Source organism: Anarhichas minor, unplaced genomic scaffold (assembly GCF_050575085.1).
Source record: "Anarhichas minor isolate MPS153535 unplaced genomic scaffold, ASM5057508v1 ptg000074l, whole genome shotgun sequence".
Classification (NCBI taxonomy): Eukaryota; Metazoa; Chordata; class Actinopteri; order Perciformes; family Anarhichadidae; genus Anarhichas; species Anarhichas minor.
This window is the reverse complement of record NW_027466520.1, coordinates 4,278,265-4,302,271: the sequence shown is the minus strand read 5'-3', so window position 1 is coordinate 4,302,271 and position 24,007 is coordinate 4,278,265. Positions and strand designations below refer to the sequence as shown.

The 24,007-nt window shown below is 43.6% G+C and overlaps 1 protein-coding gene and 1 long non-coding RNA gene across 2 annotated transcripts in view; both read right to left on the bottom strand.

The window, feature by feature from the left end:
* Window positions 1–336: 336 nt before the first annotated feature.
* The window catches only part of tmem108 (transmembrane protein 108), a 39,561-nt gene continuing 15,890 nt past the window's right edge, over window positions 337–24,007 (bottom strand). The window contains exons 2-5 of the mRNA XM_076080312.1: window positions 14,723–14,806; window positions 3,536–4,819; window positions 2,620–2,771; window positions 337–828 (exon numbers count right to left, since the gene is read on the bottom strand). Coding sequence (XP_075936427.1) covers window positions 712–828; window positions 2,620–2,771; window positions 3,536–4,819; window positions 14,723–14,762 — 1,593 coding nt within the window. The 5' untranslated portion in view covers window positions 14,763–14,806 and the 3' untranslated portion in view covers window positions 337–711. The remainder of the gene's footprint in view (window positions 829–2,619; window positions 2,772–3,535; window positions 4,820–14,722; window positions 14,807–24,007) is intronic.
* On the bottom strand, window positions 12,918–13,988 carry LOC142937410 (uncharacterized). Its single transcript, XR_012949402.1, has 2 exons — window positions 13,955–13,988; window positions 12,918–13,268 (listed from the first exon to the last, which is right to left on the bottom strand). It is a non-coding gene; the product is annotated as an uncharacterized LOC142937410 (long non-coding RNA).

Genomic DNA, 24,007 nt, shown 5'->3' with positions numbered 1-24,007 from the left:
TGTTTTATTATTTCTTACATACTATAAATCTATTTTGTTGTTAATTTCAATTAAAGTGTACAGTCAAATGTAAAGATAAAAAACAGTGAAAAGAATGAAAAATGGGGCAGATGTACAGTATTCCAGCTTTCATGTGATTAATCATGTGATCACTTGAGAGCTGATATTAAAGGTTTGCTCTGTAAATCATTCTTAAATGTGTTTCTCAGTTTGATAGATATGGGCCCTGATCTCACGTACAGTATCACTGTCCTCCCCCCCCAAAAAATGTAGGTGCTATATTCAAGTTCAACAGGCGATAAGTATTTTGGGATTGATCTTAAAGGAAAAATAAAATGACAAAGTAACAGCTTTAATGTTTTCGTAGCACGTTTCTCTCTCTAAAGCAAATTTCATGTGGCAACATCCACAGTGCACTCACCATCAAGCCACTGTAATGAAACAAAACCACATATAATCTGCATTTTATAAAGACAATAAAAACCTTTTATCACAATTAAGCCTTTTGTAGAAAATGTACATCAGAAAAATATGCGGGTGCATCCTTAAAGAGTGTCTGCTCACATCACTCCTCTCTCAGGTTGCCTCTTTGTGTTTGTCATGTACAGTATAAAGTCAAAGTCTCTGAATATTTAGCACATTTATAAAATAGACAACAACAGCAGGGGGAGTAGAAGAGGAGAATCCGACAGTGTCTCTCTTTTCCTGTCTCTAGATGGCAGAAGCTTTGTCTCTGTTGATGAAGAGCGTCTCCTGGCAGAAGGGGTTAACCAGGACCACGCTGCTGCCGCTGTAGTCTCCGTTCGGGGGTAGACAGGTGTCGTGATCCTGCAAATGCACACGTAGAAGAAGAAGAAGAAAAAAAATCAGCACAGGTTGCAAACTGTTAAACAATAGCTGTAACTCATGATTCCCGCTTCAGGGCTCACCATTAGGGCAACACGCTGCAGTCTACTGTATCTAAGTCACTCTACAGGCAGTGAGCACACCATCTAGTGTGGAAGCGAACAGAATAAAATATGGGTTCGGTGCAGCCCGAGGCTTTTAAGGAGACGGCGAACAAAGATACCTGACAAAGCTAGATGAACAGGCATGTAAGAGGGAGGGATGACTCAGAGGAAACAAGACAACAGAGGGACTTAATGTGAAACGGAGGGACGGAGAAATGGTTTTTGATGGTGAGTCAGCAGTAATGGAGGAGCTGGAGGAGGGAGGTGTGAAAAGCTACATTATTTGTATTACAGCAGGAATGAGGCCATTTTATCACCAATCAAATCAAACTAACGTTGCCATTTTAGGTTTTATGATCATGTCTCCTGGAGCGCTCGTCATTTACCTAAAGCACCAGGAGAAGCTAAGAGGCTGCTGCTCTACAAAGACAGGTAAAGCAGGGAGGAGGAGGGGGGAACAACACCTGGGTGTCACCAGGGGCATCCCACACATGATCCAACCGCAGCCTGCCTCTCCTGATGCGCCAGCAGGCGGCAAAGGAATGCAAATTGAGCGACGGATGAGGAGTAAAAGAAAGGAGACACACAGTGAAATGGTTACGGGAGAGACGGTGATAAGTAATACATGCAAACAGAGCAAAACAATGGTCGATCAAAATGATATGGGGAAGAAGAGGAGGTAGATAGCACATTTAATACCAGCTTCATGTATATATGCATCACAAAAATGATACATATGTAGTGATAGATGATCTATAGTACCATTTCCACCAGATGGCGCTGCAATGCATTAAAAACTAAAATCTTATCTTGTTATTTTTCTCAGTATATCAGAGACCAAATATAATTGGAAAATGGCAGAAATAAACAGGGGATGAACAAAGAGAGACTCATATTCACGTCCTCAACAATAGCAGCATCTCTAAAGATTTATATGTGAGGTTTTTTTTAGGATGCCATACTCTCTGTGGTTTAACCACAGGTTGAAGGATTCAATGTTCTCAAAATAACAATTTACAGCCTGCCAGAAATACACAAATAGTCTTAATTGGAATGCATTAAATGTAATATGTAATTTTCTATGTCGCTCCTGTATTTAAAGGCTGTATCTAAAATGCCCTCAGCTGAATATTCTTGACAAACTGACTAATAATCTATTATCCTCATCTAAAATCATCATCAGAGCTGCAGATTCTTGAAAATAAATTGCCAAAATTACCACTGCAGGATACCACCTTTCGTTTATCACATTTTTTTTAGCGTGTCACAAGCTGTTTAGTGGTATGAGGTTTAAAAACTGTACCTGTAAAATAAATTGAATAGCCATATTTTTTCCTCAGCAACAGTATACTGAGGGTAATACTTTGATATCTGTTTACTAGATGTAAAAAACAAACCACTAATAAGGAATCTTAAAAGATTCCTTGCAGGGAATTCCTCTTTCTGCTTGTTCTAAATGGCATCTCTGTAAATCGCAGTGATACAGTGCCATGCTTCAGCAGGCACTGTATCGGGGCTTGTTGACAGGGGGGAGTGAACATGGATCCTCTTGTTGTTTCCGTACTCATTAAAACCATTCTGCTGACTGACAGCGAAACATCAATGTGCCTCCGCCTCTGTGTGCAGCGCTGTACACTAATAGAGTATCAGTGCGCCAGTAGTATTGTACCTCACTCTCCAGAGTGTGTATCTCTCTGGGCAGCTCCACAGCGTGCCGGCTGAAGTAGTCCATGGTGATGGCGTTGTTCCAGTAGCTGAGGTTGTTCTCCTGACTTGATGACTTCTTCTTCCTCCTCATGCAGCACACAGTCAAGAGCACAGCTAGAGCGGGGAAGAAGACAGGAAGGGAAAATGAGAGACTGAAAGCTGCTGCTGCTTCAAATAGCCTCCGAAAGCGCCCACACTCGCTGCATAGGTAAAGGCAGTCATGTCTCACTGTTGTAAGAAATGGTTTTTGAAAAGGAAAAATACCGCCCTAAAATATAGCTTGAAATGGCTACTGGTGGGTGTGCCATGTAGTCATTTTGAGGCTATCTAAAACAACACATGCTGCCAGTCTCTCAGTAAGACATTTTCAGGTTATCTGGGGGCTTTCAAAAGGCATTCAAAAACAATGAGTGCGATCACTTACTGAAGCACCTTTAAACCCTGAAAGGTGAAGAAAACAAGAGGCTGTGAAATGAATAAATCACAATATTTTACTACTAATTAACTCTTCGGTGACCTCGGGTGTCCACAGACCTTGTTGTGAGCTGTTTCATGTAAAGGAAATAGAAAGAAAATAGTTCCTACATGAAGCTAATCACAACAAAGTCTGTGGATCATCTTGAGTAACCGGGTCATGATTTGTGGAAAGAGACATTGCTGTTGAGTTTTTTCAAATGTATTTCTTTTGGCGCTTTGAGCACGACAAGCCGAGTGCCATGTAGTCCCATTATATTGGAAAGAAGGCAAGCATCTCTACGGCTGATATCTCGCGTCAGTTCACACCAAAACTATAGGTTTTCAAGGTTGTTAAAGTCAGCCAAGTAATCTGGAACTTTTTTACTTTCATTAAAGTTCACCGCTGCTCTAACATTACTTACAGCACGAGGACACGGGCACACTGATGGCCAGCACGATCCACACAATGTCCATCCTGCTCAGGCAGATGGTCATGCGGGACAGCGGGGAGTCAACGGTGGAGCCTGAGCTGTTGCCGGGCGTCCAAGGGTCCTCGGTGGTGGCAGGCACCTGCCTGTTCAGGAAGTTCCCGCTGGCGGTGGAGGGGGGCTCCGAGCTGTTCCCCTGAGCGGGCGCCTCCTCGACTGAGCTGCTGTTAGGGAGCAGCCCTCCATATGCAGTCACGTTCCCCAACCAGTGTCCGAGAGGGGCATTGTCCGTGCCGTTACCTTGAACAACGAGACCACGATCCTCCTCAGTGGTGGTCTCGTTGGGTGCAGAGTGGTTGTTTGGGATGATTGTTGGATTCGGTGTCTTGAGTTCGGGCTCAGTGGACAGCGCTGGAGTGGACGCGGTGGAAGCTAGCTTCTCAGGTGGGCTCTCGACTGTAGTCACAGAGTCCTTCGACTCTATCCCCAGTTCATCAGTGGGGGTCTCGTTCACCGAGTGCACCTCCCTCAGGGTGATGGCGTGGTGTGCGGACAGCTCTGAGGCGCCTCGAGCATGCTCCCTGAGTTTCAGGCCTGCTGCAGGGTCAGCATTCATCATCGATGGAGAGGAAAGGGAGGCGCGCTCGAGATCTGGAACACGCTGCTGGCTGGGGTCGGTGGGTTCCTCCACACTAAACTTCTGAGGCTCGACGTGCTGAGAAGCAAGCGTATCTCCTCTGTCTGATTCAGAGCTGGACATTAGAGCCGGAGCTTCTCTGGCAGTGGATCCCACATCTATATATGGGACCGCTGTGCTGGGAGATTTAAGGACGCTGCTGCTGGCCTGGTTAGTGCTGACAGTAACTGGGTTATGGACTTGAGTTACCCTGACCAATTTGTGCATGTGGCCTTGGCTTACAACATCAAAGCTCGGCTCCAGGGGCCGATTCACATGACTTTCAGCGCTCACAGTGCTTGCGTCGTGGATGGGAGGGTCGTCATGAGTCGGGGTGGAAGTCTGGGCTGGGCGAGGCAGAGCCAAAGGGTGGAGGGCGACAGTAGGGAGGATGATGTTTGAGGGTTGAGTGCCTCCTTTGGATGACCATTCCCCGCTACTGGAGCCTTCCTGATGGAAGTCCAGAGGGGAAGGTTCGGGGCCAGAAAGGGGGCTGCTGTGGGCGGCTGCCATGGAGTCGGGGTCCTGGGATGTCTGGTTGAGGTACAGCTCCTGTGCTGATGACACCAGTCCTACTGGCAGTGCTAGGACTGCTAGAACACCTGTAGAGAAAGAGACAGAAAGCTGGCGATTAGCACAGGATGATGGTGCAGACTATCCTCTTAGCTTCATGAATTAATGGTTTTTTTTCCCTGTGGGTGTGTTTTTCAGTATGTCTGTCTGTCTTCACATTATTTCCCTCAAGGATCTTGCCACACAAAGCAAGGCGAGAGAGCAGCCCGGCAGTTAAAACTCAAACGCAGGTGTTCAATAGAGACGCGTAGTCTTGTCTCGCATTCATTATTCTCCTCTGCCTTTTATCTACTGAACCGCCGGTGTTTGTCACTCACCTAGTTCTTTATCAACTGCATTATTCACTACGCGAGTTGCACTGTGTGTACCCATGCATGTCTAAGACATAAGGATCTTCAAGCTTTGTTACTCTGCAGAAATTCTTAAAGAGCTCACTTTTTTTTTTTAACCAAGGTCATAATACAACAAGCAATTATTTGATATCAATCTCCAGATAACACTGAAAAAAAGTTAATTTAGTACATTTCTAATGGATTTTTTAATAGTTCTGATCATTTTCAGTACTGTGCAATTAGATGTCTTGATAGATTGTCTGAGTTAGTACGTTTTCTGAAACAAATAATCAAGTAAAAAATGCATTTGGAAATCGTCACTTGCTATATCAGACAAAATGTGTTGGTATTTTCTTTACAGTGAACAGATTCATGACAGTCATAGTGTCAAAATAGCCCACTTAACATGCTACAACCATCTCAGAGAATTTGACAGATCTCAAGCTTAATCCCATACGGAGGCTGTGTCGAGACAAGCCATTAGCAGGTGCCTGTGGGGAATATTGGTCCTATTATGTTATCCAGACAGCAAGAAAGTCATAAAGGGAAGAACGTGCAAAGGCTTATTAACTTCCCATTTGCTCCCTCCCCTCCATCCCTTATTGACACTGTTAAACACAGATAATGTGACGCATTAGTGAAACGCTCCCAGCGGGCGGTTTCTATGCATTCAGCTGAGAACAGAACACGCAGTAACACAAAGCTAACATTGTCTAAATTCCTGTCTGAATGAGGTATATGTCGCATGTTTTTGCCACACGATGCTGAACAGTACAAAGACGGTGTGAGACTAAAAGTTTCTACATTATTTTGTATTTTGTTTCAACCATTTTTGCTTTATTGCTTGAAGGATAACGCTGGCAATATTGTGTTCCTTTTTGATTTTCAACAAATCCCATGAAAAGACCAAAATCAACAATCTGTTAGGTTGTCTAAACACTTTCCAACTTCCAAACCTTTCTGTGGCACTCTTGCATTTATTCCTACTAAGGATGTAAACTTTAAAAAAAGGTGTTTGTGGGATCAATTAATTGTTTTGTTTTTTCTTTTCATGGGATTTGTTGACATAAAGACAAATGTAGAATATTGCCAGTGAACTGAAATGTGTAGGATTTAGTGGTATTTAGCAGTGAGGTTGTATTGCAACCTAATGAAAATCTCACCCGTCTCTTTCCAAGCGTGTCAGAGAGCTAAGGTGGCCTAGATCTGCACAGATCCAAAGTCATTCAGTAAAGACTGGCATGTTGGATTAAAGCCATTCAAGAGAATGCATAAGTAAGTAAGTATAAGTATCTTTTAGCTCTTACAGATGCACACACCATGGGCCTGAATATGCATCATGCTTGTGACAAGAAAAGCCTCCAAGAAATGACATGAATTAGACGACGAAAAACCTTCAATTTAAGGAGGCTTTAGAGAGAGAATTAAGGATAATGATCGTTTTGGTATTCATGAAACTCACAAACAGTAAAGAAGTCATAGAAAGAGAGTCTGAAGCTATCTGTGTGACCCAGATGTCGTGGCCAACGTTTATAATGGTGCTCAGTAACTATGGAAACCGAGTTTCCATTACCAAGAGGGGCAGAGGAGAGGGAGTCGGGAGAATAGGTGAGAAAATCTGTTGAACATGTAGAAAGAAAGGGACAGAATATGTCACAGAATGATGAACTTAAAAACAAAACAACAGCCCAGGCGAATGTCAATATCAGCAATCTGAAATTTCTTTGAAAGCTTCTCCATCCTCTGTCCTCTTTGTTCACCAGGGGTGATTTAAAATACACCACAGCAGCAGAACCCCACAGCACTGACTATTTAAACTGAGCCTCTGAATCATTAATCATATTACTCCATACTCAATCACACAGACTACCAGGACAGAGGGTCCAGGCCCCCCGTCTTCCATTAACCAAGCCTGTCACGTCTCTAATCCACGGAGCCCACTCCAGACTCATATCTGAGGAGATAACACACATGGCCATCCCTTGATTTATGACTGCTTGTCTCTCCTAAGATGATCCTTTAGGCAGGGAAATGGAACACAGGCAAACCCAAGCTATCAAAGCTGAAGTATCGGGGCTATTGTTGATCGTCTGAAATGTGAATAGTGGTCACTTTAGCACACATTTAGAGGATAAGGCCCTTTGAGGTGCTCAAAAGAAGAAAAACAGTTCACAAATGATTATATACGGAGGACAGTGCATGAACAAAAACACAAAGGAAGTGAGACAAAAAGACAAAATGTAAATAATACATAAAGGCATTATTACGTCCAAATCACAGGATTAATATATTAAATACTGGCAGCTGCAAGCATTGTAGAGTTATGAATATGTTTTTCAATGCAAAAAAATGTAGATAAAGAAGATTAAAGAGGCCAATCAAGAGCGAGGGTGTTGACAATGCCGTGGCCCGGGTTGAGTTCATACCTTCAATCAGTACCCAAACCTGGCTGTCACAACCTGGCAACCCGACACTGTGCTCGTACTGAATAAAACACAACACCCAGGCTCCCTTTGCAAACAAAATGGGCAAACTTAATGCTCAGGCACACACACACACACACACACACACACACACACACACACACACACACACACACACACACACACACACACACACACACACACACACACACACACACACACACACACACACACACACACACAAACAAACAAACAAACAAACAGGAACACATTCTTCCGCTGTGTCTGATCAGAAACTCAGATGTGTGGCTTCACCCTGGAGATTAATATTAATTTTGGGACATTGCAGTTTGGTCAAATCATGTTTTATTAAGATTAAGATCGTATCTAAAATGTTAAAGAGGAGAATCTGCTTTTAAAGTAAGCTTGCACTCAGACATCTGACTGTTCATGAGTGCATTCATTAGTAACAGATTCTGTATCAGACGCCGTTATTCTCATTATTGAGGGTCATAACAACAAGGCGATACACAGGTTTCCAAGCGACGTATGAGTGAGTTGGTAGAAGACTAATTACTTTGAGCTTATGAGGGGATTTACATGAGAAGTTCTTAAAGTGCCTAAAACTGAAAGTGCTGGAAAAGAGTAATAGAAAGACACCTCCCAGTTAGCTCACGAGTGAAAAATAGCATTTGTACAAAATCAGTTGCTCTCACTGTTACTGCATGGAATGCATGAACGTTTGTCAGACTCTGCGATCAATGCTGTGGTGATCAGTTTGACTGTGTGACTGTGTGACAGCTGACAGATGTGGCACACTGATGGCTTGGAATGACAAAAAAAATCTCACAACGCTGTTAACGCTTGTAATTTTTCAGGGACTGTGTCAACATCAAAAACTGAAGTTTACAAAAGCAGCTGACGTATATCTATGAAAGAGTGGCATATAAATTTACCTCTTAACAGTAATTTGACTGGTTTCCTTTAAGTTGCTTTATTTGTGAAAGAGACTTTTCTGTGTTCAGCCTTGAAAGCTTTGCAAAGAGTTAGTCAGCTCGCTAAAGTGACAAAGTGATGCAGGCAACGACACAACATAGTAAAACAGGACTTGGAGTTACATTCGGAGTAACATGTCCAATAACGACAGCGTCTTTATTTATTTCTTAAACATGCTAAAAGCAGAAGTCAGCCAACAAAACCTGCCTTACAGCGGCCTAGAGGACACAGTTACATTTTAAATGAAAATATCCATCCAAGCTATCATTACATTCTGGCAATGTGTTTCAACCTTCATTGTTTGGAAACAAGAAATCCATCTATTTTTGACCTGAACAATAAATGTTATATTACTAAATTTGTGCATGTGCAGGGATTACATAAGCATCCGTGTGTACACATGCACTGTGTTGCACACTGAGGCAAATGGCTGTAATTTGTCACAACGGTTGTGTGTCTGGCTGATGGAGTGAGAGCATAAGCAGGGCGAACGCAGACCGAGAGCCGTCCTCCACAAAGACACGCATGGGGGGGAAGCAGGCACCGCGGGTGAATTAACTAGAGAAATGATTGAAAAGGCCCGAGAAGTGAATTGAGCTTCATGAACATCCATTATTGAGTTGAAGCAACGGGACTAACATAGGAAAATTGGATGGAAAAGGGGAAGAATAGCGTGGTAGGACAGGGTGGGAAAATGTGCGGCGAGGAGGCCAGAGGTGTAGCGGGGAGTAAAAGAGGGAGATGCGTGGGTGTTTCATCGGTGATAAGACACCGACAAAAGGAAAAAAAGGTTGGATAAGACACATTACATCAAGGTCCAAAAAAAGGGCACTCAAAGGAAAATAAGGTGTTATTTTTAAAACATTTGATGACGCAAAAAGAGGAGGTGGACAACAACACACCTCTGAATCTTTGCTCAAGAGAAGACAAAAACAACAACAAGTGGTGGTGTTAAATTTCAATGCTGTCATTGAATTAAAGGCCTGTGTCCTTGTCTGGGCCGGAAGGAGACTCACAGCTCACACTGTTATCACTCACACCAACCTGTTGCCCTCACTATCTGTACCACCCAGCTGACTGATCACCTCAGAATAGCACATGCTAATATCATGGCGACAAACAACGCCCAGAAGATATTACTGTGAGATTATGCCCCCATTTATGTGACTAATGACGTCTGTTTTCCATGCTCGGGGTGTATGGAGGGAGGGGCAATTTATGCAGGAAAACCTGCTGAATTAGGGTTCTCTTGAATGCATAGGAACCCGGTGACATTCGTTGAAGTCCTCAATTGATGCAGGGACATCAATAAATCATGTTGCAAAGCAGGATGCTGCGCACTGATCCAATGCAGGCTTTGTCCCACCAATCATTCATTGTTAGACTCAATGTCAGGGGACAGGGGCCAGAGTGACTGTCACTGCATCTAAAGTTACACTGGTGAAGTAAAAAACAACACCACAACATTTACTCCCGCTGATTAAGTTCTGCGTGAGACTTATGCCATGGAAGAACCATATTGTTCAGGCGCACTAATCAATCATACTGGAGCACTTATTGTGTGGTATGCAGGCTATCGGTGCTTACGCACTAACCTGGTTGCATCATCAATCCTGAGGAGGGGGGGGGGGGGGAGTGGAAGGTGGGATATTTATCTTTCTTTCCAGGGGTCACCTCATGCTACATGCAATGGAGAAAGATGTGGTTCGACAGTGACAATCTGCCAATGAGGCAAGTGTTGGAGCGCGGCCGGTTGTGTCACATCATCAGCGGGCAGCTGGCAGTGGCACTATTAGAATTGGAGGCTCTACGGGAAGCCAAAAATAGGAGCTGCAAAACCATCCATCAATAGGACTCGTGACGGTTCACCAGGCTGTACTTATGAACTTCTACTGCTCCGTCATGAGGGTCAAAATGAATGAATGTATGAATTAATGAAACTGCAACACAGTGACTTAAAACCTGCATTAAGATTGAACATACGTCAGAAGTATGTGGAGGTTTTTTAATTACTTAAGAAAAGGTTAAGCAATAGGTCAATGTATTTTAGCACCTTCATCTTCAAAGATCTATATTAATTAATCTGAGTTAACTGTCATTTATAGTTTCTGCAAATTGTAATTCTCAGCATTAAGGTCTAAACGTTTCCTCTCAGACCTCTATCCACAACCAGGATTAAAATCATGGTGGATAAACACTGAATCTAACTCCCCCCAGGTCGCTTCAACCTCCTGAATAATAACTATGGTCCTCGTGAAAATGTTAAGGTATCTGACAAAGCCGGATGAATCAAAACATTTCTTTATAAAATGTACTAAACAGTAAAACAGTTTTCCAGCACCTGTAAAGTGTTATTCAGGATGTACCTGATCTATGAAGTAGACTGATGCTGTTCGAATGATAAATATAAACAGTGTGTGTCTATCAACAACTAAGTCAATGTGCCCTTGGGAAAAACCCTCCGCCTACACTTTCTCTGTAAGTTGCTTTGAATAAACACATGAATGCCTGAGAAGTAAATGTACGATAACTAAAGGGAATCGCTGTATGTCCACCTCATTACTCAATAGGATAGCATGTATTACTGTTGGTTGGAAAGCCCCAGGGCATAGAACCATAACCAATAATTAAGGATGTCCTCCTCTCCGCCCAGCTGGCCCTCCATGGATCCCATTTAGCCTCGTTTATGCTAATCACAACCAGCAGACAAACCCCCATGGGATTCCCTCTAAATCCCTCGGGGCAAATGGAGAGGCTTTATCTACAGTGCTCATCAGAATACCAATGAGCCTTTATCACATCATACCGGCTCACACACACCACGGCGCTGCTGCCTAATACAAAGAGTTTCATACCTCGCTGTCCAGGATAAAGGCTGACAAACCCAAATCAAAGCAATCATAAGCTTTAAATGGGGGGTTTTGTTGAAGGTAGTCCAAACCTTTAATTTTAAACTTTGACGTGCCGTGAGAGCGAGCCACAGGAACAGATCAGACCCATCAGCTTCAGGCCGACCTGTCTGACTAACTGCTGGTAAGATTGGATTATCACGCCTGGACAGAGCGCTATCGGCCCGGACTCACTCCGATATACCAACAGTACTATTAGCACTAATACTACCTGTACCATTATCACTACCACTACTACTGTTACTGCAACCAACAGTACTACAGTACTATTACTATCACTTCCTGTACCATAATGACACAACCAATAGCAATATTTCTGCTGCTACCGTTTCAGAATAATGTATATTATATTATTGGATTACATATTGTGATGCATTAAGCATCGCTTTAATGTTGCAGCTGGCAATGGTGGGGCTGATTTTGACTACTTTATATATTGTTGGCTAGCGCACAGTAATCTATAATAATAAATCACAAAGTAAGAGAGAGAGTTATCAAATAATTGTAGTAGATTAACCATAAACTCATGTTCACAATGTTTACTGAGGTAATAAATCAAGTGAGAATTAGGGTCATTTTCTCATAGACTTACAATCTCACTTCTTTTTGCAACCTGAGGAGTCGCACCCTGCTGACAAGTTTCAGGCATGGGCTTCACTTTTCAGACCCAGAGGTCCAGTCAGGCAGCAGCCTGACTGGAGCAAAAGTAGAAAGTAGCATAACTTGGAAATACTTGAGTAAAGTACCTCAAAATTGTGTAGGATTTTGTGGCTTCTAGTGGTGAGGTTGCAGATTACATCCAAATGAATACCCCGCCGCTCAATCCTCTCTTTCAACGTGTGTCTGAGAACTACAGTGGCCTTCAGTAAACGTAAAAATGAGAAGTGCGCCCTCTAGAACCAGTGTTTTGTTTGTCCATTCTGGGCTTCTGTAGAAACATGGCGGTGCAACTCGCCGTACTCCGTGAAGAGGACCTGCTGCCTATGTTGATACGAACAGCTCATTCTAAGCTAACGAAAACGCAAAGATTCATAGTTTCAGATGATTATACACCAATGAAAACGTAGTTTTGAATATCATATTCCATTGCTGCCAGTAAATCTCGCTAAATTCTACACACTGGTCCTTTAAGTACTTTACTTAGTAAATGTACATTCCACTGCAAGAGCTTGAGCCTGAGTAAATGTATGCGTAGGCACTGTTCTTACTATTGCTAATCATCCTCCTCCTCTTCCTCCTGTCACTGTTACTGAAACAATAAATAAAGGTTGTGTCATTCTCACTACACAAGGATACGGTTTGAATTTGAAATTTGTTGTTATCAACAGTTGAGGTTGTAAAGAAAAGAACAAATGAAATACGTGAAACTGTAAAGCTATAACTGGACCCATTTCACCATAAAAGGACACAAAAGCTTTTCCTTTCTGTTTGACGATGTTATATGAGTACACTCATCTTTCACGGATGTAGAATACCAAGTTTGTTCTTTCATGACTCAACGACATTCCATTGTACATTCCTGTATTGTATGATGACAATAATAAACCCTTGCACTTCATGAGATCATCCTCATGTAGAGGCGTATACATGTCCTGGGCGTATACATATACAGAGTCATCCTTGAGGTACCACAAACACACACATTCCTTTAGTTTGCTTCTGGGTGTGTTCCTCTGCCATTCTGGGTGTCTGTCCCGTGGGGGGAAACAGACAGATAGGGCACATCCTGTGGACCGCTGGAACCGTCCTGGTGGAGGAGGACTGGATGGGCGGAGTGGGTGAAGAGGCGGAGCGGGGAGGGCGCTACAGATGTGAGCCCTGAGATAAGAGGGGAAAGCTTTCGTAACAGGATAATGGCTTCCTGTTTGAATGCTCCTGCAAATTGTTTGTCGGGTTACGGCGGCTTTGAACCGAGACACGTTTATCTGAGAATCAGACGGAGGGAGAATGTGAAAACAAGAACAACAAAGAGTCCTTGTGCTGTTTATCGGTATAATGATTTGGCTACAGCGACTGACCGCAGCAACAGGAAGGAGAGACGTTAAACAGGAAGTTGTCTGGAATCTGGGCAGAACACTGAATTGTAGGCTTGCAGTTATACAACTCCATTAGTCACAGACACTGCCAATGTTTTCCCCTTTACAGAAGATTTCAACATTTTTAGTGTTGTTGGCGGCTTTAAAAAGACCACAAACTGTTGCAACAACACACTTCAATCATACAAGACAAGACAAAGTCAGACTACAGGATTACTCAAGCTTTCTGTACTCATTCACACTTCCAAGGAGCCGACTTCAAAACACAATTCGCAAACAACTGCCTTACTTTGAAGACAGAGCTGCCAAACAAGACCTAAATTCTTTAGAAACAAGTAACTTCTCCGCATTGTTTTAGGAGTATAATGTCATCACAACATGCTCGCTTAAGTACATCGGCAGCACTGACAAGGCAGAAGACTTAGGAACAAAAAACAGCACAGAGGAAATCTCTTCCTGCTCTGTCACCTGTCATGAAGCGGCATCATCCGTCTCAGTTCTCTTCTATCTGCAGCATCTCTTCTCTTGCATGCAGCCTGAGGATGTTAAGGCACATCCGTCTCCTGCAGATGGCTGGTACAGACAGACAAGTGAGAAATGTCTCTGTGTAGCACAGAGGCAGAGATCTCAGGTGGGCCTTTCAGCTCTGCACACTGTAAAAGAGGCAACCCTGCCCGAGGAAAAACTGACCGCAAAGTAAAAGAGAGCACCATGCTCTCAGAGAAAGAAAGACCGGCTCTGAAACACGGTCTTAATATAAACTCTATGCAAAGCCAGCCCGCAGTTTGGACTCAGACTTCCCTTCCTTAGATCAAACCGCTGCGACGTGACCTCACTCCACCTCTGTTTACAGCTTAGAGCACTTCGCTCACAGCAGTCCAGTCCGAGTTTATCACTTCTGAGGGATTAAGGCAGATTTGTCAGACAGCCTTTGGCTCTGCTGGCCTGAGGTGGCGCTCGGGGGCGCATACCAGATATCATCACCAGCCTGTTTAGCTAACCGTCCATCAGTCTGGTGGGTCCCAGTCTGACCCTGCATGCTCCATATTCATGTGACATTCTGCACTGGTGGCCTGCCAGAGCTGTGTACAGAGATGTGATCGTGTCCTCTGAATTTAAAGCAGCACCGACTAGAACTAGAACAAGAACTAAGGGGGTACAACACTGTATATACAGTATCTACAGGTTCCCTGAAGGCATTTATCAGGTCTCCAGCAGTATTTTGGGTTTACTCACTCAGCAGCTGGCAGCGCAGGACCTGCAGGCTTGTCTTCATGGTATCATGTGATCCGGTTCCTCCTCCACAGTGCTCATGGTTCTCTAGTGAAGACAGAGAGCGAAAGAGAGCAGAAAAAGACAGAGAGGTAAGAAGTAACTCAGCGCAATGTCACGGTCAAAGATCCGTGTGATATACCGTGATCGTGTCTGGGCAGGTAGAAGTAAAGTAGACACGGAAAAGTAAGAGGGGATTGCAGATACGATTGTGTGTCTTAACCTGGACGGTTTAATCCTTGTAATGAGCCCTCACAGCGGATAATATGAATTACACAATAAAAGACATGTCACAATAAAAGACCAGGTGCAGCGGTGGTCAGCCTCCAAATCAGCACTGGCATCCTGCAGGCTGTGCTGGTGAGGAAAACCGATTATGGAGGATTAAACATTGACCAGTAAGCCTTGTTCTGAGACAACCACTGCGTGTGTCAGCCAGGCAAGAACCCAAGGGTGCTCTTTGGGAGAATGACTCACTGATGGCCTTCTGTTAAATGAAAGAACACACACACACACACACACACACACACACACACACACACACACACACACACACACACACACACACACACACACACACACACACACACACACCTCCTTTCACCCCCAGAGGAGTGTGTGCATGTGTGTTTTCACCTCCCTTTGTGGAAGTGCCCTTCGGCAACACACGTGCCCACACCTCTCACCTGCACTAGTCCACATAAACAGACTTCTTAAGAAGAGTATTCAAAACATACATACACATACACACACACACACACACACACACCTAAGCACCCTTCACCCTACCTGCATGAATAATCTGTTGTGAGTGTGACATGTGAAATTGGATTTGCGCCCCCCCCAGGACGAGAGGTCTGCTTTCAGGCAACCTGTGTTTCTGTGGAAGACATGTGAGACGAGAGGGGACGGGCAACAAAAGCCCGTAGGGTGCTGATCCTTTCATAAGGCCTTATTTCTCATAAATGGAGCCCCGCTGTGGAGACTGAGGAGACAACACACTACATCCGAGTCATCCTGTTTATATTGCTGCCATTGCGGCAACCTTTCAATGCTTGCAAACCATGTATATTTATCTATCTATCTATCTATCTATCCATCTAACTATCCATCTACGGTCTATCAGATATTTTCATGGATTTCTTTAGTGCCTCGAGGGAAAATCAAAAGCATGAAATAATGGGCACAGCGTTGTAACAAATGACAATTTAGAAAAAAAAATTCTATCCCTCCTCCTGGCTTCGTTCTACAATTACAACAGAGAAATAAAGAATAAAATGAATGAATACAACAATGTAAAACCAGAAAATAAATTGGCTATCAAGGCACACGTTTAGATGACTAACACACACAATTGTGTTCCAAGTGTTTAGAAAATGAAAACAGAGCCGCTCGCTGCTTCGCCGCCCTTAACTCACAGCTTTGAGTATAACGGCGTGGGTTCGGACGCAATACGGTGCGGGTAATTGCAAAAGAGTCGAGGCTGCAAGAATACAGCAGTAAGAGCAGAAAATTATTTTTTTCACAGCTTCACATCTGAAGAAATGACACGAGCTGCAACCGTCCCGAAACCCATCATCGCGTTCCACTCATAGCCCCACCACAATGTTGCAGCTCCATACCCTTGGAGCTTTACTCCTTCCCTGTGCTTTAATTTTTTTTTTTGTTAGCATCATGTTCCCGGCCTAATGAGCTCAATGGCACGGTGCGATGAGAGCAGCTGAGCCTTTCCACGGTGATTACACCTCATCAGCGCTGCCAGGACAGCTCAGCCCCATAGACACGCTCTTTAATTTGCAGGGTACAAGGGGTGAGGCCGGGCGAAGGTGGGTGGGGGAGAGTAGAGATAGTGGCACGGAGTGTTTGATTTATACTTGTTACTACAGAACAGAGCAAGGTTGTTGTTGAGAAAGGAGGAGAAGCTGCATGGACAAAAGACAGGCCTCCTGCTGCTGCTGCGAGCACATGCAGGTAGAAGATAATATGAGATGACAGTCAGGGTCGCGGCACTAAAACCTCAGACAGGATGAGAGATTCCCTGGCTGCAGCTGGCGGTTTTGTTGCTGCAATGCCCAACGCTCTCCCACCAACACAGCAACCTGGATTCGCTTCCAGTGCCGCGGACTTGGACCGGGAAGCTGGTGAGGGATCATGTCGTTGTTGCTGCACAAGGGATTCCTACTGGGCGGATGGAGGCCCTGCGTGGAGGCGGAGTCCGCTCACACAGACGTTGCTGCTACATTACAAAATGCAGCCCCCTCATTCATGCCGACACACAAAGGGCTCAGACAAAAATTTGCAGAGTCATTCGGAAAAACGAAGCCTGGCTAAACTTCATACTTTTATTTTACGCTCTGATAAACTCTCAACCTCAGGGGTGTATTACTCAAACTACCAGGATCATATATTTGCACAGACCTCTGTGTTTTTAGTACCCTGCAGCACTATAAAATTAATAAAACCTTTTATTGCAGTCAGACAACATCAACAACACTGGCTTCAACAGTAATAGATCAGATGTGAAAATGCATCATACGGACACAGATTTACATGTTGAGCTGAGCGCTGTGCACGTAGCAGTATAGCTTTCTACTGTAGAGGGAGGAGAAAAAAAAAGTTGCATGGCAACTGACATGCACACAGGCGGCAGCCATCACCATGGCAACCCTAATAGTACATTATATTGAAATTCATTCACAAGGACATTTCGGGGACCAGACTGAATCAGAGGGGGAAAAAAAATAAAGAAAAAATAAGAAAAGAGGTGGATTTAGAATTACATAAATTCCCACTCACCAGTGAGAAATCCAGTAACAAGCTTTTCTCTGGGACTCGATGCAGGCTTTGTGTTTGCAGTCCTGCTGACAGGACCTGGTCCTGGTCTGAATAGTGTGTCTGGAGGGGGGTACAGACAGGCCAAAAGCCAAGGTCACCCGGGACGTCACAATGAAATAAGCCTGTCACTCCGACTCTCCGTGGCCACCGGCCGCAGCGATAACAATGCTTTTAATTTTGGACTTCCCTCCATTCTGCGGTTATGTTTAGGAGCCGTGGCAGCAGGCTGGCTGCTTGCCCACAGCGGCTGCAGCCTGAGAGCGTTTCCATAACGAGAGGAGGAGGAGGAGGGAAGGGAAGTGTGGGAGGCGACAACGAGGGTGCGAACTACAGTGTTGTGCTCTCACAGTCAACTGATAACTGGACCTCCAATCACGACTGTTCTGACTGATGCTTTTCTTCCTGCTGTTCTGATGCCACGCTCTCACGCTTTGGTTTTATCTCTTTGTCATGAAGCTTCTCTCTGTACAGAATAAAGAGAGGTCAAAAGCGTGTAACCTGTGGCTTAGACATAATTGAAGAGATGCATGATTGAATTACAATGATGTGTGAAAATCATCTTTCAGCGTCAACAGCAGACTTGCAGCATGATCACATAAAAATCGGATTACTTCAATGCTGAATTAATTGCATTAATTCCCAGACTTGATGTGATCTCAGCTCCATTTCAAGTTGTGTGAGGCAAACTTCCCTCAGCCCTGCCCTCCCACAGCGACCCAGGGGACATGCTCACACAGAGGGTGCCCATTTCTCTTTATTGATGCTGTTTTACCCTTTGGTGGAAATCAACGAACATTCCCCGATCGCTCCGTTTCTTGCTCTGTCCGTGTGTTTCTTCCCAAAAAGTGGCTGTAATTCGTTACACTCTGGGAGTGTTGACGCCATCTTGGTGACCTTGCGAAACAACGCACCGCTTGGCACCAATTGTGTGGGACTGTGGCTTATTGTGCAACAGGGATCCTGATTACTGATTACAGCTGTGAACAATTCTGTTATGAGACCATTTTCCGTCAGTGTGTGGGTTGAAAAGCAGTGCCGGTGACTCAAGAGAGACTCTGGGGCTTTGATAACTTAATTGTCCTGCAGGATACACACAACAACTGAATGATTACGAGTATTGATTCCATCCAACAACAGGCCTAAATTAAATGCAAGCAGCAAGAACCACAAAGCAGGGATAGGTTTCAAGGGAGCTCTCTAATTCTTCCATCCCTGAAGGCGGCCATATTGCTGAGTCACAGCGGTGAGCTGTATGCGTGAGCGCTGTCAGTCGTGGCCCCTGGATGGTAAACCTGGCTGGATGAGTTGCAGGTGCTGCGTCATGAAGGCTGGCGGAGGATGTGCAGGTTATCAATCAGCCGCATTACTCCCCTCCAAGCTCTGTACCGCGGTACAGCAACACGCCAGTCATTAAAAGAACATTAGGCTCCCAGCATGCCGTTCACTCTGAAGTAGCACTGTACTTTATTTGGTTGCACCAAAGCAGGAAACATGTGAAAACTCTTACTCTGTGCATGTAAATCAGCATATTAGCTTCAATATTGCTTATTTAAAAAAATACTGGAGGTAAAAAAGTGTGCAGAATGTTTTTTTTTTACAACTAATGGAATAATTACAGGTGGAACATGTGGACCAACGTTAGGTAGCACCACTGCAGAGCACCTATATGGTCCTCAGGGGAAAAGTGCATATTTAAGTGCTTTATTTCTCCATTACCGTTGTATCATCCCTTCAATTTTGTGCCATATATTACAGACTATTGTACTGTATTTTTTGCTGTGAATCTGGGTCATCTTTTGTAAATGCCAAGCTGACCACAGATGCCGACAGGTATGAAAGATGCAAACTTTTTCAAAGCCATCTTCCTGTATTCTTTAAATCAGGCTCTATTCTTTACTTTTCTACCATGATAGTGAGCTACACTGCTTCATCAAGTCACTCATGTAAGATTATTCACGATCATCCAGATGATGGAAATTCACCGTGATCAACTTATTGTTTGATATTCAAAACTATGTTTCGATAGAGTTAAGAGCTCGCTGCCATCATCTCCAAAGTTTTCAGCTATTCAAATATGTCTGATGTTGCGCCAATTGACGGCTGTTTACCTGGTCGGAAAAACTAGCGAGCCAATCAGAGCTTTGTAGGTGGCTTGAAGAATGGGAGCGCCAGAAAAGGTAAAGACAGAAAAATATGCGACCAGCGTGGTTGAGATGGTTGCACAGGTTGTTGACCAACAGAAATATCAACTTTTAAATCTGGAAATTTCTTCAACCAGTGTGAAAAATGTTGAGGTAACTGGTTCTGTGAATGGTTACGTCAAAACAACAACCTCCCCTCAACAGAAAACCTAAACATGATGTCAGAGTACATAGAAGTGAAACAAAATGGAAATTCAGACCAAATGTTAGAGTTCAAGTTACCAATAATATGCACATAGAGCTTCTCCAAACGAATTTCTGTCTATGAAGCAGTTAACTTCAACAAGAAAAACGCCTCCAGGTTCATGTTCTTATGTCTCAGGATGCCGGCATCATGCTTATACACACAGATCTAATGTGCTCAGTGAGCAAGCTGTCAGCTCACATCTGTGTCTCTGCCGTAGTCCACAAGTTAGCATATTTCATATGTCAGTGCTGAGAAGGCAGGACAGTGTAGCAGTAAAGATGATGCGCTTGTCAATAGTCATTAATGTAGAAGCCGCGGAGAACAGCACAGGCCTGGAACATTCTCTTCCGAGTGTGTTAGTCACCATGTTATCACATATATCAGCGGGATTGTTTTTTGTTTCTTTAGCTTTAGCTTCTTTAGCCCTCTATCCTCATCATTATGCATAGGGCTGTACGATATGGCCGAAAATGTTACCACGTTACCATTGATTAATGACGATATGTATGTAATAATAATAATAATTCTCAATTTGCAGAGTTTTGTGTGACCAAATTTCTATTGGTTCACCTTTTTTACCCCTTTTACATTCATTACGGAGGCGACATTATGGAAATCAAGTAACTAAAATATTCAACATCTTCAACTGTTCATTAAAGTGATCACATATGCATTAGCCTATAAATGTACATACATTTACATAGTGACACAGGATTAAATACAAAAGTGGTTTACAGTTTTAAGAGTATTCTCCTTAGTACAGCATCCTAAAGACACCAGAAGGTTAATTATGGTTTATAATTTACAATTATTTATAATAATAAGATTTTGAGATTTATTTGTTTGCAAACAAAGTAGCAGAAACACAACAACAAAAGAAAAGAAGCAAGCTGTGCAGGTGGAATTAAAAAATAATAATGAAAACTCTCTGGGCTAAAAGTATGAATCTCATCTTGATGTGAACATTTAAGCAAATACAAAAGTAGTACTTGAATCCGACCCGTAGCCCTTTGCTGCATGTCGTCACCTTTCTCTCCCTTTTCCAATCTATCTGTCCTGTCTACTATAATAGAGGAAAAACGGCCTTAAATATAATCTAGAAATAAAGTCATATAATAAACAAAAGCAACCTAAAGAAACAGGCAAACATAAAATCGACTTTTGACTTGATTTTGAGCATGTGCACCAGACACTTCTGTTTGAGCCCTATGCTTACTTGAATGGGGATAAGATAAGTCCATTGTGCAGCTTTTCTAGACTTTCCAAATGTTATCGGACCAATTCGATCAAATTCTGACGGGGGGTTGTGACACTCAAAACACAGTAGCGACGTATTAGGCTACGGCGTAGGTAGAGGAAAACAGATTAAAAAATAACTATAAATTTAAAAAAAACTCGTAAATGTATCGTTATCATGGTAGATTTGATCATAAAACTTTTAGAGATCATTTATAGAAAAACATACCAAAAGCAGAGACTCTCAGCTTCACTCTCACATCACATCAATAAAGTGAAACCTCTGGCTCTCGCAGGATGAATGAATCTCTAACTCGTTCAGAGGAGAACTCAGGAAGAGCGGAGCTCCTGAGCTCGGGGGCATACGAGGAGGAGAAGAACAGCATCACCGGCCTCTTCATTACTCAGCGCGCACACACACGGCCACGACCAATTACTGAAGCAATTCATCAGAGGAATCATGGCCAAAGCCCTATCTGTGGGCGTTTGAGCACATGTGGGACACAGACGGAGAGATAAATGGCAGCCGGCTAGATCTCCTGCCCATCTGTACAGCTGCAACAGAGTCCATTTTCATGAAGAGAGTTTTACAGCATGAGCTTCTGGTGCACGTCACAGCTGCTTTACATCTTTTGGAGCTCTCAAGTCCTCTAGGGCCAGTCCAAGTCAAGTCATTGTAAAGTGCATGTCAAGATCTTACCAATTTATGAAAACTTAGGCTTTCAAGTTTCATGTTTCATAGTTCTCAAGTCCAAGTCAGAGTTCAAGTCTTATTTTTTGTGACTCAAGTCAGTGTCTCTGGGCAAGTCCTCAATGAGTCAAGTCTCACGTAAATCAAGTACAGATCAAGTCTTGAGTCTGGTTTTTGTGACTTCAGTCCGACCAAAATCTATCAAAGCGTTAAGTCTTCATTGAGTCAGTTCCCACAGAAGTCAAGCCCAAGTCAGGAACTTAAGAACAACCCGAGTCCAAATGTAAAGTTTTATATAAAGTCTTCTTGCAAGTCAAAGCTCAAATCCTCATTTTGTTGACTTAAGTCCGAGTCTGAAGTCAAGTGTTTGGAGTCAAGGCTGAAGTAGTTAAGTTTTTATTAATGTCTACCAGGAGTCAATTTCAACCCAAGACAAGTCCAGGTCTTAAGGCGAAGGCCTCACGTCATTCAAGTCTAATTAATGTCTGAAGTCAATATTTTTGTGACTCAAGCTTCAAGTCTTTAGAGAGTCAAGTCTCCCGTAAGTCAAGTCACACAAGAGTTCAAGTCAAGTCTCATGTCCTCATTTTGTTTACTAAAGACTGACCTTGAGGCCAAGTGGATTGCCTCACAACATGTCGACGCGGGCCGGCGGCTCATAGCTAACAGCGCTAATAGTGCAAACTATGGCGAAAGGAGCTAACAGTGTTTACCTGAGGGGGACCGGAGGATGGTTGCTACTCTCACAGGAGTCATGTCCAAGTCAAGTCCTCATTTTGTGGACCCAAGTCTCAAGACTGAAGTCAAGTCGTTTGGGGCAAGTCAAGCTCTACAGCTGTCGAGTTCAAGACCTCAGTTTTATGACGTAAATCAGACTCGAGTCTCAAATAAAGTCCAATCTTTAGGGAGTCACGTCGATCAGCGCTGGTATGTTTTTACACTGTAAGAGAAGGTGCCAGACTCACTGTATCACACGAAGCATTCATTAAAACCAAGGGAAGGCCAGACTGTCTGACAGATTCAGCAGGGGATGGAATCAGTGGAACAAAGAGTGAGACAGGTAACAGAGCCCTGGGGACGAACCTGTGGCAGACTGTTATATCCCTGGAAAGACGACACCGCCGACTGAATATCAAGCACTCGGGATGATTGAAGTAGCGCTGTCGGAGAATGCATTTGATTAGCATTGGAGTCAGACCTGACAGGCCAACAGCACACAGTAAAAACTCTATCGGAGATGTCCCGTGTGCTTCAATAATCACCCGCAGTGGAATCCATTATAGAGGACACAAAAAGTGTCAACTAACAAAAGCCTCCTTTGACACATTTTAAGAAAGGGGGAGGGCGATTATGGGAAGAGTACAAAATCAACTAAAACAGAAATAGAAGGAACAGATTGGGAGAAAGTCTGAACAGCCCAAAAAAAAGGTAAATCATCACGAAGCACCTCGATGTATCACACGTAGACAAGCTCTTAGATGACGAACACTGAATCTGAGTTGATAGACTTCTCCTATAAGTGGATTATCTTTTTTTGCACAGACACTCACACACCTGGAGACTTGTATTACCTGCAAATGCTCTGCACACGCGTATTCCTTCTCTAGTGAGAGAGTGTTTGAGCCGGGCGGTAAAGGAGCAGACATTGGGATGCAGCTCACCCTCGCCACTGTCTGAGTCGTAAATATCCTCCCTTCTGTCTCCCTCTCTCCCTCTGTCTTCTTTCCGTCCTCGTGTGACCCCCTGACTGAGCGAGTGACTGACTGCTATACTGCGAGCAGCCTGGGGATGAAGAGTAACGTGAGACTACAGCGTGTCACGTCCCCGCTACGCTTGTCACAACCAGTAACACAATCAAAGAAGGAGCATCGCTGCAAAATAGGTGAAAGGGGCTTAGGATGACAGTTAAATTCACCACACTTAGTGGATGCATAATGACACCCGCCGCCAGAGACATTCGTTTTTTTGGTGCATCACTGTAAACACAATCCAGACAATCATGGAAATGCATTAACGCATTAACGCATCCCAGCTCTGCAAGGGTCATGTTAGAGCAAATCTACAACATGTCGCTATTAGGAAAAATAATAATGTAGTGT